Raw genomic sequence first — 16500 nt, 5'->3', positions numbered from 1 at the left:
CTGGCATGTGTTAGGTTTAGTTAACATTGACAGGAAGCCAAATAGCTTGTTAACAGTTCTCCTGGGAATCGGGAGGAAATGGTGATGGTTACTTTCTCTTTTCATCAAATATAGACTACTGTATTCACTAAAGAAAAAAGCAGCTTAAAGAAGCAAGCATGCAAAGCCTTTTAGTTGTTCCACTAAGTTGCCAGAAGAGTGTTTGCTCAGTCTCCCACTGTACCATTCCATGAAAATGTGGATATACAGTAATATATTAATATATTCCACGGAAGCATCAACTTCATTCACAGAATGTTTACACTAAGCATAAATATTTCTCTAACAAAAAAAAAAAAAAAAAAAAGAGAGAGAGAGAAAAGAACAAAAAAAGAAAAAAAAAAAAAGATGGGATTTGACTAATGTGCAACTTTATTTCTAAATCCATTGTCAGTGACTAAGACTGCAGGTGTCCCCAGTTGCTTGGTTTTTACCTCTTCAATCTCTTCTGGGGCATTGTTCTGTAAAAGAAGATGGTACAGCTTTATGTTAAGACCCTGTGATGTATACATTGGTCAGTTGAATGCAATATGAAATTATGACTATACAAAATCTACTTTCATTTGATTAAAACCAAGAGTCATTTCAGATGATCTCACAAAAGTGTGTATTTTAGATCATTATTTCAAACTTTCTATTAAAGCATGACATTTTAGCATGACGTTAATATCTGCCACTGAATTTCTTTAACTACTCTTTCCTCTTGAAAAGAGATTTTGGTTTTTATTTTGAAGTTTTGGTTTTTAAATTTACATCATTAAGCTCCCTCAGCTGGTCCCAAAAGCTCATTTCAATCACAGACTGATCAATACTGCTAAAAATAGAGTACAACATTACATGTGGGGACCTTAATTTTATTTGAGAGAGATAGAAAGGTTTGCTAATTTTTCTCCAAGGGCTTAATCCAGAGATGATTAAATTTTTATTTTAAAAGGTTATTATTTTCTTTTCAAAGCAAACTAATCCATCAAGCTCGGCAAAGGTAATCAATATAAAATTATTAACACCTCAATTAGATTATAAAAGTCATTGTGTTAAGCAGTTTAAAATACACAATCCAATCTCACAGTAACATTTTTATTATTTTACCATTAATAGCAATGATTCGTGGACTAAGTACTTAAAACACATTTACAAAGATAGCAAATACAGTAGGATTGGTTTTCATATTGTAAAGCAAGATTTCATTAATCTGATTAGTGAAATACACTGAGGATTAAAGGTGAACTGAAAGGCTTATTGCATAGAAAGATTAGTGTTTAATTTACTCCTTGAGACTCTTGGTCACTGGATGTTAAGGAAGAAACATCGGAACACTGAACTTCTGTTATGACAAACTTTCTTTCCACAAGCTATTTTCATGGATTTTGAATATAATCACATATGGATCTATGGATGCTCAACATTTCAGAATGAATTAAGCATTTCAGATTACCTTTAAAAACTGTACACACAGAACTGTGGGTACTGACAATCATGGGAGAGCAGTAATAAAGGGGTGGGGGGAGAATCAGGAAATTATTAGAAACCAGATGGATTAGAAGCCAATCTGAGGGCCTAAAAACAGAAATGTGAAAGTAGCTTAAAGGCAAGTAACATGGATTGCTCCCTTTTGTCCCCCTATAAAGAATCTTGTAATAAAAAATAACAGTACTTGAATACAAGTACAAGTTTCAAGGTAATACTGCATGTATTACAGCTGAATATAATATGGAAAGATAAATTTGGACTTTAAAAAAATTGGTATACAAACCAGTATGTGATCTTAACAGAAGTGATCTTTCAGGATTCCACTGTATGTACCTCCTTTACTAGAATTTCTGTACACCAAGCACAAAAAAGTAAAATACACTTGGTAAATACACACATTCCCCGTTTCTCAGTCACTAGAGTTTAGTTCAAGAAGTAATTCTGAAATAACTTAAGACCTCAGAACTTAACTCCTGGACGTTTACAGTACCAAGGCTCCCTGATCTGGTGTATAATACATTAGCAATCCTGATTTTCCAACGTCAAAAAGTTAAGTGAGGCTTAAGATTACATTCAAGTAAAGAAAGTTTTAAAATGAAGATGTTACCTGTAAATGTTTGGGTCCAGAAGCAAGGCAGTATCTTTTGGTAGTTTTGATAAATGAACTACTTTAGTTTTTAACTGATGTCGCTCACTTTCATTTACCCACACATCAGGCAGACTATGAATAAATAAATAAAATAAAATATTCAAAAAAGATCAACTGTTTTTCTTACCATAACATTATGTGGTAAACTAGTACATATGAAGCAAATTTCACATTTCCCTGGTTAAAAAGCATCTTCACCAGAGTGAGGAAAGACAGCCAATCTTTACACATTATGCTTTGAAGTTTTCAGGATCTCAGTTTGAAAAGACACTGAAGAGAATTTAGAATATTCCAGAAGTACATTCCAAGTGTACAATGATAATGGCACTACATTCTCCACTGTAACAATTTAATGTGAAAATAGGTAACAGAAAAAACAACCAGACCTTTGAAAATAATTTATTTTACTAGGCAGAAATTCTTTGACTCTGTTCAATTAAAGGACAGGATACACTCCAGGCACTGAGCTTTGAGTTACACTAATTTGCTTGCTCCAAGCTCAAAGGTTTCAAAGACAAAATGCTCCAACTTTGCTGAAGGTAATTGTTTGATTATCCTCTTCTTTGCATTTTTGGTGGGGTTTTAAAAATTTTCTACATGTCCTAGAAGCCAATGATTAACTTCAGGTTGGAGGAGGAGCCTACAATTAAGGTGTCTAAGTCTTTGAAAAAGGTTTGAAATTGAGAAGCCCAGCACTTAAAACTAAATGTAATGGCTCTTCCTCTGCAAAGCCAAATTTCAGAGATTTTTGCAATTTATTTCACTGAATCTGTATTTTACAAAGATTTCACTTGAAAGTTAGCTGCAATTCAAATTCAGTTTTTTGGGTAAGCCATTCAAAACATGAAATGAAACCCAGAACCTCTAACCCAGCAGGAAAAGGAGTTTCTTCAATTAAATCTTTCAGATGAAGGAGGAAGAAAAAAATTAATAACAACAGGGCATAGGAGGAGGGAGAAAACCCAGCAGGCAATCCATTTATTGACTACGTCTCATGGATCATGAAAGGTGGAAAAACATCATAGAAGTTTTTAAAATAAAGCCAAAAATCAGTTTTTGAACAACCAACACAGGGAAGACATTTTCAGTAGCAGCTGTATGCTCAAGATGCCAACAGCAAAAAAGAAAACTTTTCACATGCAGACATTTGAAATGTACAGAAAGACAACAAGTCAGTAAACTGATTTACTGGCACCAAAAATAAACTCTTGCTCTCAACAAAAACCAAAACCAACAAAACAACCCTGACCCTCCCAGCTCACTAGAAGTTATTTCCCTCTTGTAGAGGAAACAACTTAAAGACTTGTATTTCTTTTTCCTGACCAAAACCCTAAACACATGGATATCCTGGAGAACTTTGCAGTTCTCAAGAGGACTCAGGGTAGGTAAATCACTGCTCCCAGCTCCATGGGGAAGGCTGATGAACAGCTCAGGGGAGTGGAAAGGAATGAGCCCGAGTGCATTTCACTTTCTGAGGTGTGAGTGCCCTGACAGTGTAAAACACACTGATGGTGTGTGCAGCATACCTTGGTATCTCTGCCTACATGGAAGATCAAGGTGAACTGAATACTCAGTAATTCAAAACCACATCATCCAGTGCCTGAAATACACACTCTATCTAACCTATCTAACCCAACCAAGAGGCAACAAACAGCAAAAAAACCATATTTTTCCTCTGACCTGACCAACCAAATCTAATTCCATTGGGAATGTCTTAACATTGCTGAACAACCTGTCTGCCCCAGTGCAGAGATTCTAAAACTGAATTCATCTGCACGAGCAAAAAAATCATTCAACTCCATATTAATAAAAAAATTACTCTTCTATTTCTTTTTCATGTTCCCGGTGTTGCATACTTCTAAATGTTTATCTTAAAATAAATTGTCTTTATCCGTAACATCTTAAAAAGAATCATTTCAGAATGCTGTTAGATATAATACTACCATCTGTCCTAAAAGGAATCAAAAACCTGCCTATTTTATAAGAATATTTTAGCTTTCTTTTCTCAAGATGAATTGAAACTTGTGACAAAATGCATTAAAAATACAGATGCAAATTTAACTGAACTGGTATTAAAGCCTAAAGACTTGAAAGTAAAAATCAATAAACTCATTTTTTATTAATTTCTAAACTTCTAAATGACTTTCTGAAAAGCATTTTTAAAATATTAACTTCAACTCAAATGTTGAAAGGCACAAAATTACTTAGTAACAGGTCATTGATCCCACTGTAAATCCTTCCCCATTTAAAATGTATCGCTAGCAATATACTCACATGTCCTCTGGTGTCCAATGAAGCAAGAGCTTTATTTTGCCAGAATCTTCTTTTCGTTTAGCTATTACCTATAAAAATCACAAAATATTAATTAAAACCAAATTACAGATTTTCTTACTCAAAAATTTGTTGTTCTTCATGTCCTGCTAGATATTCATAGAAAGCAAACTGTCATACTCCTTCAAAGTTGTGTGTCTGCAATAAACATGCTCTCAAGACTTAAAACTGTTTTGCAAAGAACTTAAGTCCATTTAGGTTTTTAAGTGGAAACCACAATTCAGCCAGAAGATGTCCACTTAATACAGCTTTATTGGGAAATATTCTAACTACACTGTCTACATTTCCTGCACTGTCCCAGAAACAAAATGGAAATGCAAAGCAAACGTGCATCAAAGTGGTCTCAAATCAGACATGGAATTTTGCTGACCTCTTCTGGAAAAAGAAAACAATTTCACACTGTAAACTGGTAGGCATCTCACTGCGTTCATTTATGGCATTACAAGGTTTCAATATATTGAAACACTGTAACTACTTAAAATACATGTGGCCACTGAACTGAAATACCTGGAAAAGCTAAAACCAGGGAACAGTTCAGTGTTCAAAGCTTTTAGAGGATTAATTTCAGCCACTTCAAAGGCTGGGGGTGGTATGACAGGGAAACCTATAAGTTATGTTTTTTATTCAGTGTAACCTGTTCCTTATTTTAACTAGACGTGTTTGGCTTTTTCCATCTAACAATTCAGAGAATTAAAATACAAAGAATCTGAGCCAATTAAAAAAAAAAAAAAAGCAAGCAGAAAAAACCCCCATCATAATCAAGTCAAAGGTGTATTCTGGATGGCAAGCACATTTCTTCAAAAAGGTTTTATTAATAACCACATTCTAAATCTCTCCATATCTACAAAGAAAAGGTTGTATTAAAAAAGTATATATATATGAAAGGATGTGCCTTTTCAGAGAACATAAAAGGTATCTACAGTGACTGCTTAGAAATTCTTTATATTAGAATATCTGCCCTGAAATATACTGCATTGTGCTGACATTATTCTTATGCTGAGTAAAACAATAAAGCCACATCATTTATATCTACTTTCAGACAGCATGGCAATTTCATCTTCCTGTTTTCCACCTTTCAAATTAATGCCTCTGATAATTACACATTTTTTTCTTCATCTGAAGGTGGACCACACAAACTTCTTATGCCATTTAGCCAGTCACTATTCAAATCTCATGTCCTAACGCCTTTAAATGATGCAAAATGAGTAAGTGTTTGTACCTGAGGTATAGTGTAACAGTCCACAAAACAGTTCCTTGCCCACCTTTTCTTTTTAAAGCTGATTTTAGGCTGAGTCTCATCAACAAAGCTGATGTCCAGCACAAGCCAGCACCCCAAAATACAGCAGCCAGGTGCAGCATGGGGCTGGAATCCTAGAGCAGCTCTCCCACTGGTACAACCTCTCCCACAACTGAGGTCTAAGCAATTCCAGATCTAATCAACTCCCACCATCTCGAGTGACACATGCATGGATGAGCTAAAAAGATTTTCATCGCTTCCTTCACGTTAATGTGAAGTAGTTTTAGAGCAGATTCCTCCCTCTAATTCCACCTCCTTATGAATTATTCCAATAGGCAGAGCTGTTCTTCCACAACTGAGCAGACTGCCTGGATAACCCTTCAGATTAAAGCAAGCTGTGAATTGGAAAAGAATCTGCTTTTCTCACAGCATTGTAAAATCCACATTGGCCAGGGAAACTAGAATGAGATTTAAATACAGTAGCAGCTAAGCCACCTGCAATCTCCACCTGCAGCTGCTGCACAATGTACAAAAAGTTCAGCAGAAATAGCTTGAAAAATATTTCCAATACAGGCCACAGGTATTTAGAACAATCCTCAGTCTTGCAGAACAAGGTGATATAAGCTTCATGTACACAAAAGCATCTTTTATTTATAGAAAGAGACTGATCGTTCAAGAGTTTGAATCCCATACTAAGATTAAGCTGTAACTGAAGATGTGTCAGCCAGCACTCCTTGTTTGGACTATTCTACCAATTTAAAACCATCCCTCCCCATTTTGTCCCATCCCTTACTTCTTTTCTTCAGCCAGGTCTCCACCTTTTACACGCCCTCATCTTCCAGCTTAAGAAAACCTGAGGTTATTCAACTTTTTTAACTTCTAATCCTTCTACCCCAATTCAGTATTTTATCCCTGCTTTGAACTCTTCTAAATTAATACTGCTATCTTTCCTATCCAAACACAAGTTCCCCACTTGGTTCTTGCCTCCTTCCAGCAATTCACCAATATTTTGGTGGTAAGTTTATTCAAAGGAAAAACAGGGATGGGAATAAATTTATTCAGGATTATATCTTTTACACTGCAGGAAAAAAGAGAATAAACACACATTTCAGATCAGCATCTTTACATATTCAATATTTAAATATTCAAAAATACTTCTTGTGATAAATGACCACTGTCACTCATGACCATGGAAATGCCATCTGAACTGTGTTCTTATTTAGAAGATAGAACCAATTTTCTTCTGCAACACAAAGTTGCTGTTAGATATTCCCCAACTGGATCAGACAGAAAATGTTGCAATCCACTCAATCTGTGAGCTAGAACAACTACCACCAATACCTCTTGAAAGTTCATTTACTAACAACAGTGGACAACTCAACCACATCAAAGAGCCACTATAGCTTATTTCTGGTTAAACGTCTACAGCAGTAGGAAGAAAACAGAAATCTTTCTGAAATACTGGATTTTTTTAGACACACAGGTAAATGAACAGAATGCATCATATATATACTTACAGTACTATGAAATACAACACTGTGGCCTTTTCCTAAACTTTCTATATGTGCTGAGAGGTTAAAGCAGATGGCTCGATGTCTTATAGCATCCAGTGTTTGTGCATCAAAGAAGTCATGAGGTCTTGCTGGAAAAAAAGGAAAAGAGATCTTTAGTGTTCCACACACTGAAAGCATTCAAACACATTCAAGCATGTAAATAGGTCTGAAGTGTCATTAGTAAATCATTTATCCTTATGTCAGCAGCACTACCTTGTCAGAGAACTGCAAACGTTAATGTCACTGAGAGGGAGAAATTATTCCTAGAGAAGCACCATTCAAGTTTGGTCAAAACACACTCCCTGTGGATGAAACAGCTATTTCCAAAAATGCAGCCACATCCACTCATTTCAGTTTCAATAATGCTGAATAGCCAGGTGGAAAATTCCACTCTATTACACATTTCTTTCTATGTACAAGTTGTCATTCCATGTTCTTGGGCTATTAGTAAACATTTTTCACCCAAGAAGCACAAACTGCATGCATCACATATTACCCTTCAATTTATAATGAGTAAAGCACAACTAACACCCATCTGAGATTTTACAACCAGCATAAAACCAGCAGGCATCATAAAGACCTTTTCCTTTTAGAAAAGGATTTTTATAGTTAGGTGTTTCTTGAACAGTAAAAGATTATTGAATTTTGATTTAGGGTGTAAAAGCAAGTCCATCAATTCTACACTAAAAGTACTTAAACTAAAATATAATTGCTATTAAGAACATATTTGCATGACATTAGAAATATTCCACAGAAAAGTTTTTAAATATACCATATAAAACTGTAACTACATTACATTAGCAGGAAAGTCTGAATGAAAATATTCACATTTTTAAGCCTTATTTGAGAGCATCAATTTATTAAATAACACACTGAAATTAAAACTAAGAATAGGAACTGATATTACTTTATCAACTACGTATTACCCTGAAATCTGCACAATGATTCAAACTTCTGCTGTCTTCATTTAAAGCAGCTTCTATATTCCTGTGTCCATTATTTCAAAATGAAGTACAAATTCCACTTGGAGCTAGCACTTGCTGCACTCCTGGGGCTGATTGTTGGTAAGCATTCATGTGTACATTCTGTTCTGTCCCTGCTCCATCTCAGCTGGACTCTGCCAATTAGGAAATCATCTCACTGCAATGTGTTCTCACTCTAAGTGGCAATGAAGGACCACAGCTCGTGCTGCAGGTGCTCAGTGATGCAAGCATATAAATATTTGATAAATAAATCTGAGGGAAGAAAGGAAGGAAGATGGAAAGAAGGGAAAAAAAAAACAACACATTTTTGCTTTCAGGTTTATGCAGCCAATTTCTCCAGGATTTACAGTGGAAAACATTCAGCAGTCTGAGAAGAAAGGGCACAATTTTTCAAAAGTGTGTGAATTATTTAATTTATTCGTAGGTGTTAGTATTGTATTTTCTACACATCTTTACCCCAAAATTATTTTGAGGAAATGGATTTAAATCTCTTCCTTCATGCTTAATAATGCAAGTTCCAAGTACTCATCAGTTCCTTAAGTCAAATAAATTACATCATCACATCAGTAACCCACCACATGAAAATCCAAGCCCTCCATAAGTAAGTCTCACTGTAAATTTCATGAACAGTAAGCTTCCTTATCTCTCATATTCCCCCTGTGAACTCGATTGTCATGCTTGTTAGTAACCAGTGTCATCTTTGCAATGACAAATCAAGTGACAATACTGTAATCAAGGCAGCTTTAGAAGAGCAGTACTGTGACCTATTTTACAGGTACACACTTCCAATATATTTGGTTCTAAAAGCCACTCTGCATGAATGAGGGAACACGTAAAAGGCCACCCAGAAGAGAAAGGAAGCCACAGACTCTAACCCTGAATTATTCTACATCAAAATTTCTAAGACAAATAAGATCTCTATAGCACCATGAATGTAACCAGTTACAAGGGTGCCACCAGTAAAACAAGCTTTTATGATAAAAAGCTGATTTTCAAACTTACAAGAACATAAAAACATAAGACAGGACAAAAGATGAGTAAAACATCTTAAAATTACAAGATCTTAAAAACCAATTAAGTAACAGTAAAAATTCTCTTTAAAAAGGCTAAGATTGTGGTCTCATCACCTACAGCCATAGTAAAGTCTCCTTTTTCATTATACATTCTCTCACAGAAGGGTGTTACCTTCAGATATAAAACAGAGGAAGCAAATGTATAAATTTGCTGCACTTAAACTATTAAGAATTTATACATGAGGGTGCTTCATTTACAGCATCTATTGGCCATTAATTGGCAATAAATATTTAGTAATCCACTTACACCTTTAAAAAAGCCAGGGTCTAATAAAACCATGAGGTAGAAAGAACATACTGACAACATTTTTTTTTTCCAGAGACAAATTGTTCTGTGGTAAAAAACTGCCAGCTTTTGTCAAATTATTATCTGCAAGTGATTTAAACAGATTGACCACTATTAAATGGCATTTTATTTTACATCCATATCATTAAGTCCTTGTAACCTTACTTGCAGAGCACCTGGTACATGTGTTAAACATCTCTCCTTTTAGGCACTTACAAATATCTAAATATAAATCCTTCTTAGGTACTTAGCTTTATATACTCCAGACTGAAAGTACTTAATGATGTTAATTGTGTTATTTTGGCTTCTTAGATAAGGGTTTTGCCTTCCCCCATTCTTCTTGTAAAGACAAAACACACAAACTTGCACACTTCATTCTTTAACTAAAACTAAGCTAAAACCCAGAAATACAAGCAAGATTGTATCAGTCCTTTGTCACGTTCACTTCACCAACAATAATCCACACAAAGTTTGAAAGGAAAGCTGCCAATATTCAGCATTTTCAGAAAATGCCATCAACTTTGGATACATTTCTGGGTCACAAACCCTCTGGAGAAATACATTACAGTAGTCAGTTCCCAATTCAGTTAGAGATGATTTCTGCCTTAAGGCAAAAGTCTACAGCCAGCATTGCATTTGTCTCAAGAGGCAAGAAGACAAGAAATTGCTCAAGCAGCTGTCATTTTTCTTCCTGTGCAACACTTGATCAAGACAGCAGACCATTCAAATACTGCAGTCTGCTCTTTAACATTCCCACAATATTTATTATTTCCATTTTTTTGCCATAAATCCATTCATAACTTCTGCAGCAAATTCTTACAACAACTAAAGCATATTAACAGGTGATTTGAAGTTTTAATTATGAAACTCTGATTTGAAATTTGTAAGTCAAATAATAGAACATGATGTTTACAATTACTAATAAAATGCCAACCTGAAAAACTACTTCTGCATATAGTGGGGGTGAAAATTAATTAAGATGCATTAAATCAGCCACCTAACAAAATCAATATGGAGAAGCAAGCTAACATGCAACTCAGGAACTTCTGAAAACAAGAACTTGCAAGTGGCCAGTCTCAGACATTTGTAGTTTGAGTAACACAGTCAATAAATCACAATGATCCCTTAGGAACCTGCGATTATTTCAAGATATCTCTCTCATTAAAATTAAGATGCAAAAAGATACTGCAAAGTGAGCCCATAACCCTTCACTCATCAGCCTTCCCTTCTGCAACCTTCTCATTTACACAGATTCCCACAGTGAAAGGGAAAGCTCTTTGAAAATCAAATTCTGAAAAGGACAGAAACAGTTTTCCAATTTCTTTAAATCTTGAACCAAAACCAGAGGAAATTTTACAATCTCTACTTTTAAGATGTGTTTCACAATGCAATTTGCTCATATATATTTTAAGAATAATAAGAATTTTTAAGGAAACTTTTCAGAATTCCAGAGGATAATGTAATTTCCCAGGACATGCTTGTCTGCATGCAAGGCAGACACATGACCACCGCTTAATAAATTTCCATAAAGTTCCTTAAAACACAGGTGAGGTATTAAGAATAAATCACAATCATGGGCTAAAGAGTAATTACCTAAGACCACTAATATGTGAATCTTTGTTGCAGTACCATTTGAACAGCTGGTAACTGTATTCCTTCAGAGGAAGAGGAAGATGGATACAGTTACACATTCTGCTACAGAAGAGTTTGGAAGAAATAGAACCGTGGAATAAAACCTAAAAAAAGGTACCTTGTGCTACTTTCCAATACTGTAAAATGGATTTTGCACCACAAGTAAAAATTCATGTCGTTTTTTTCTTCAGCTGCTGGTGTACCAGCAGAAAAAAATGTAAATGGTTTCTTTAATGTCTCTTCTAAAATGCAGGTGGCAGAGTAACACTTTAATATTAGCAAATGATCCGTTTGGTACTGGAGAGTTGCATCCAAAGCAATTATAACCCAAAGTAAAATATTTTGACAATTACCTAACCTTTCCTAACTATTCCTGTAGATTAGAATCTCTGTAGAAGTTTGATGTTTTATTAGTCTAATACTAGGACAACTCAGGAATCAAACTACCAGATCCAAATGGACTAAAAGAGGTACTGGGTAAGTGCTTATTTCTTGCTAGAGGAAACAGTTCTCACTTTAAATGACAAATCACATCTCTCAGTACATTGGTTCATATAAAATTAATGACCATCAACAATATGGAGAGAAATTAAAAAAACATAGCAAGTCAAGTCTGCCCAAAATTAGATCTTGGTTCTGCTCATAAAACTGTCATTAACAGAATGAAATGTTGTGCTCAAAAAAGAGCTTATATAACATGCATTTATCTCTAATTTATATGAATCTGCAATCTCTGTCTGAACTTCAGCTCTCATTAGCACTAAACAGAACCCTTTCCAACAGTAAGAGAGTCAGTAAACAAAAAGCAACTCTGAAATTAAAAGCTTCTTTCAGTTGGCAACTCCAACTGTTGCTCACAGGAAACTGATCTTTCTTCCCTGACACATAGAGATTTACCCTGAAAGGGAATACAGACAGAATCTGGAATTGTTTTCTTCCCATCCCAAGGAATGCCAACCCTACCAGATTCAAGTATGCAGAGAAACCACGAGAGTGAGGAGGAACTTTCACTCTAAGACAAACCTTTCAAGAACTTCTACTTCTGTGAAACACTTACGTAGTGATCGCCGTCTCTTGTTCTTCAATTTTCTTCTTTTATTCATTCCAGCTTTAGATGGAGATTCCTCTTTGGCCTTTGGCTGGCTGGCAACTTTTGAAGAGTTCTGCTGGCTGAAGTGTGTGGGCACATGACGGGCAAGTCCTCCCTGAGATGCAAAGCTGGCATTGCACCCACCAACTACACACTAGTGAGAAAAAACACAACAACTGCATCAGTGGCTGTGTGGCACAGGAGCTTCAGAGACTTCTCTGCCTCAACTCCCAACACACTAAAGCAAAACCAAATTCTTAATGACCATGCAATTCTTAAAAAGAAAAATGAAAACATATTCTGAAATACATTTGTTTGAAGTTTTTAACTCTCAATAATTATTTTATGGCATCAAAAAGACAATATTTTTATTTTGTATTGTATAGAATAAAAATGATCTCAAACAATGCACTGGCAAACTTTCTACAGAAAACAGGCTTCTGAAGAACTTCCCTCTTCATAGACCAACATTCCCTTGCCTATCAAAATACAGCACTGTTACTGTTTCTCAACACCTCTCCAATGCTCTGCATTTGGTAACAGTAACATCCTCTAATATCCTCCTTTCTTGTGACAAGGCAGAAGTAACAAATAAATCCTTACCCACATGAAATTTGAAACAGTTTAAAATGCTCTGTGAAAAAGGCTATAAAAAGGTCAATGAACAGCTGCCTTACAGTTCTGTCTGAAACTAACTTCAGTGAAGGTGTAGTAACAATTATTCATTCATTTTGGGATGCTGCTATTACTTCAGGAGCCTTTACAGTACTTCCCATTTAAAGGAAATGTCCTCTCTCAACAGAAAAATAAGATCCAACAATAACCAAGCAGAAACATACAAACTGAATAACAGAAGAAACTAATCTTGTACTGGCTACAATTATTGATATGTTTGTAGCTGATTCATATGTACAATTATTTCATTTGCAAAGTAAGTATTTAAATTATACTGTTGGAGAGGGAAGCACAACCCTTTTCTATTGTGCTCTGAGCTTATATGGGTAATAGGAAAGGGATTTTAGAATATGCATTTCATCACTGACTGTGTAAAATTATTTCATACTGGCTGTATGACTGATTTTTCTTGTTGATTGGAAGACAAGAAAATAGCTTTAGAACTCCACATGTCCCACTTTTTTGCCCCTAAACCCCAACTCTGTTGTTTTCTAACAGTGGTTGCAGAACTGAAAAGTCTATTTCTGCCTCAGACTTTGCAAATCATTTTCCATGATCAGTAGTAAAATACAGTGTCCACAAAGAGAAAAAACTGTGCTTTATACTTGCTCTAGGACTAAAAATATGTACACAGATTTCAAGACAGTAAAAGGCAAAAATTGAAAGTATGTTTTTAACTTTTTTTTGGTGTGTTTGTTGTGTTTTTTTTTTAAGGGAAGAATTCTTAGAGGGACTTAGAGAAAGTTCCCTAAGTACTGAACTAACTCAAATGTAAAATTTTCTGACAAAAAAACTTGAGGAACTGTATTTGTTCCTCCCTGTCTCCTCCCCTAATAAGCATCTTAAGAATTGAGAAGATTTCTACCAAAATCCCTCTTATGCCTTTTAATCTTGCCCTAAGATTTCCCATGTTCAAACAACAGCAATATTGCCTACTTATAGTGACTTCCAGTGGAAGAAATCCCAGCACACCTGTGAGTCCCAACACACTCTGGATGCTGATCTCATTACACTAGGATAACTCCAACACAATTTTCCTTATTTTAAATTCATACTGAACATTCAAATTTACACTTACAGAATCACAGGGTGGTTTGGGTTGGAAAGCTCCCTTAAAAGTCATTCAGTTCCAAGCCCCCTGCTGTGGGTAAGGCAAGCATCTACTAAATTAGATTGCTAAACCCCTCAACCTGACCTTGAACCAAACCACTTGTTTTTATGAAAGATTATTTAACTCACAATCAACAGGTAAGTCTACAATGCATGTGTGCATTAGTTTAAACATTTTTTGCTCTCCTTTTTATTTTGTCCTTGAAATAGCTGTCTTGCCCATAAAAGCAGCTTCACAAAACTAAGCCACAAAATCTAAATTTAGGATTAACTTTCACTAATGCGGCTCCTGACTTCAGATTCCAGCTCTTTCTGCTCATACAAACACTGTCAGAAAAAAAAAATAGCTCAAAACCAGCCCATATCTTGAAATTCAGTCACACTGAGAAATTAAAATTTTAGTTTTACTAATGCCTTCTAGAGGTCAAAAATAACCTAAAGCCTTGGTACACTGCATGCATTACCATATTCCAAAGGCAAGGAAAAGGCAACACCTTTGGGAAAAAAGCACAAACTATGTGTCAGGCACTTTCCAAAACTTTTCAAACCATAACTGTACTTCTTGTCAGATGGGAAACATTGTTTTATGACAAGCTGCAGGTTGACTCATGATGTCATAACTTTTTTCTTGTCATGTACAGAGCAAACAATCCCAAATACTCTATATGGATTATCTACAGAAGCTACCACTAACTTCTCTTGCTCCACCCAACTTTTACTTTCAAAATTCCCAAACCAATATCCTTAGATTCTCAATATCTGCTACTTGCAACTAGAAATTATCTTTTTGCAGAAAGTATATTAATAGTCTACAGCCACAGTACAAAATATGTGCAGAAATTATTACATTCAGATTTTGTGTACTTTGAGACTACCTGATCATGTCTTCAAATACTCAACAGCTGAGAGATCAAAGATGACAGAGAATGCCTTTGCAGTAGACAGGGAATAGTAGAAGAGGAGAATGAAAAAATCTTACCTGTTTGTTCCTTTTTTTCTCTAAAATAATATATCCAGCAATCCGTTACTAATGGGCAAAGTCTCTTCTCTCCAAAGATAAGGAGCAGTTCAGGCTGTCACTTCAGGATCTCTGGACGGTAAGTCACACCAAATCAGCTTCCCACCAGATAATTATATAGCTCTAGAGGGCTTCTAATAAATCAAACTCAACTATTATGCACAACTTTGAACCAATCTTTTCATTTTTCCCCCAAAACCTAAATCTCAAAATTTTGCATTGAATTTGAAATACAACAGATTGGGTCCGGATTGGTGGATATGTTACTTCAAGAGAAAGTAAGTAAACATGTAAGAAGTTTAATTTCTCCATGTAAGAAGTTTAATTTCTCCAGTGTACCCATACCCACCATTATTAATGGGCAGTAATGACCAGTGACTTTAACAAACAGGATATAAAAGTATCTAGCAATGCAGGTTTTTGTTCTAAATTCAAAATAAGCAAATCTCCTATTTGGGTTTTTCAACGTGTAATTTTTTCTAGTAAATCTAACAGAAATAGTTTAGACATCTGGATAAATTTCCTTATTGTCTCAACATCTGAGTGTTTGGGCAGAGTGCCTTTACATTTTACATCTGCAATGCTCTAATGGACAGAAAATATTCTGCCAAGAGAGTAAGAGACATGAATTGCCAATGAAGACTGGAGCTGCTTGCCTGTGTTTTCTACATTTCACCAAGCATTACTCTACTGAGAGTTGTATCAAATGCAGTCACCCCTTCATGAATTCTGGAAGTTACAGGGAGCACCAAACTTCATTTTTAATACTATTTTCTTCCCCCATTTTAAGGAGAAGCCTGCAGTGAAGCTGTGCACTACCATTCATTGTCACTAGAAACATTCACCCCACAGGAGCAAACCTTGCATGAAGAGCATATCCACTGGAATCCATGGGTGAAAGCAGCTGCCAGCACTCCCACATGCATCCTTATAGATTCATTTAGGTTGGAAGAGACCTCTGAGATCATCAACCCCAATCCTAATGCTATATGGAATTATTATTATTATTTTATTAATTTTTATTATTATTTTATGCAATTAGTTTGCATAAAATCTCCCACTATTTTGTGCTCATTTACCATTTGCCCTTTCATTGTGCTCAACATCTAAGAGCTCATTTGATGTGTCTTCAAGTAACCCTCAGTGCCAATTTAACTTGACTAATTTAATTTTGCCCCTGCACACCAGAAACCATGCTGGAAAATGCAGGTTGTCACAACTCCTTTAACTATTCCAAAACTTATTACATGTAACAGCCAAGTTTAGGACAAGAAAGATGGAATATCTTATTATTCACTTCTTTTCAACTTGCCAAGGGCAGGTTGTTGAAACCAGGATGTTTTCTGACTCAGCA

General features: G+C 35.4%; 1 protein-coding gene across 2 annotated transcripts in view; it reads right to left on the bottom strand.

Annotated features, from left to right (window-relative positions):
• Positions 1 to 393: 393 nt before the first annotated feature.
• AEBP2 (AE binding protein 2) overlaps positions 394 to 16500 on the bottom strand; it is a 40457-nt gene continuing 24350 nt past the window's right edge. Inside the window, exons 4-9 of one of the 2 annotated variants that reach the window (XM_053943820.1) lie at positions 12311 to 12497; positions 7244 to 7368; positions 4433 to 4500; positions 2117 to 2230; positions 1793 to 1859; positions 394 to 500 (exon numbers count right to left, since the gene is read on the bottom strand). In XM_053943820.1, coding sequence (XP_053799795.1) covers positions 1805 to 1859; positions 2117 to 2230; positions 4433 to 4500; positions 7244 to 7368; positions 12311 to 12497 — 549 coding nt within the window. In that variant the 3' untranslated portion in view covers positions 394 to 500; positions 1793 to 1804. The remainder of the gene's footprint in view (positions 501 to 1792; positions 1860 to 2116; positions 2231 to 4432; positions 4501 to 7243; positions 7369 to 12310; positions 12498 to 16500) is intronic. The other variant, XM_053943822.1, reaches the window with a different exon arrangement.

The sequence above is a fragment of the Vidua chalybeata genome, chromosome 5 (assembly GCF_026979565.1).
Source record: "Vidua chalybeata isolate OUT-0048 chromosome 5, bVidCha1 merged haplotype, whole genome shotgun sequence".
Taxonomy (NCBI): domain Eukaryota; kingdom Metazoa; phylum Chordata; class Aves; order Passeriformes; family Viduidae; genus Vidua; species Vidua chalybeata.
Note: the sequence above shows the minus strand (reverse complement) of the source record. Positions and strands in the feature narration are given on the sequence as shown.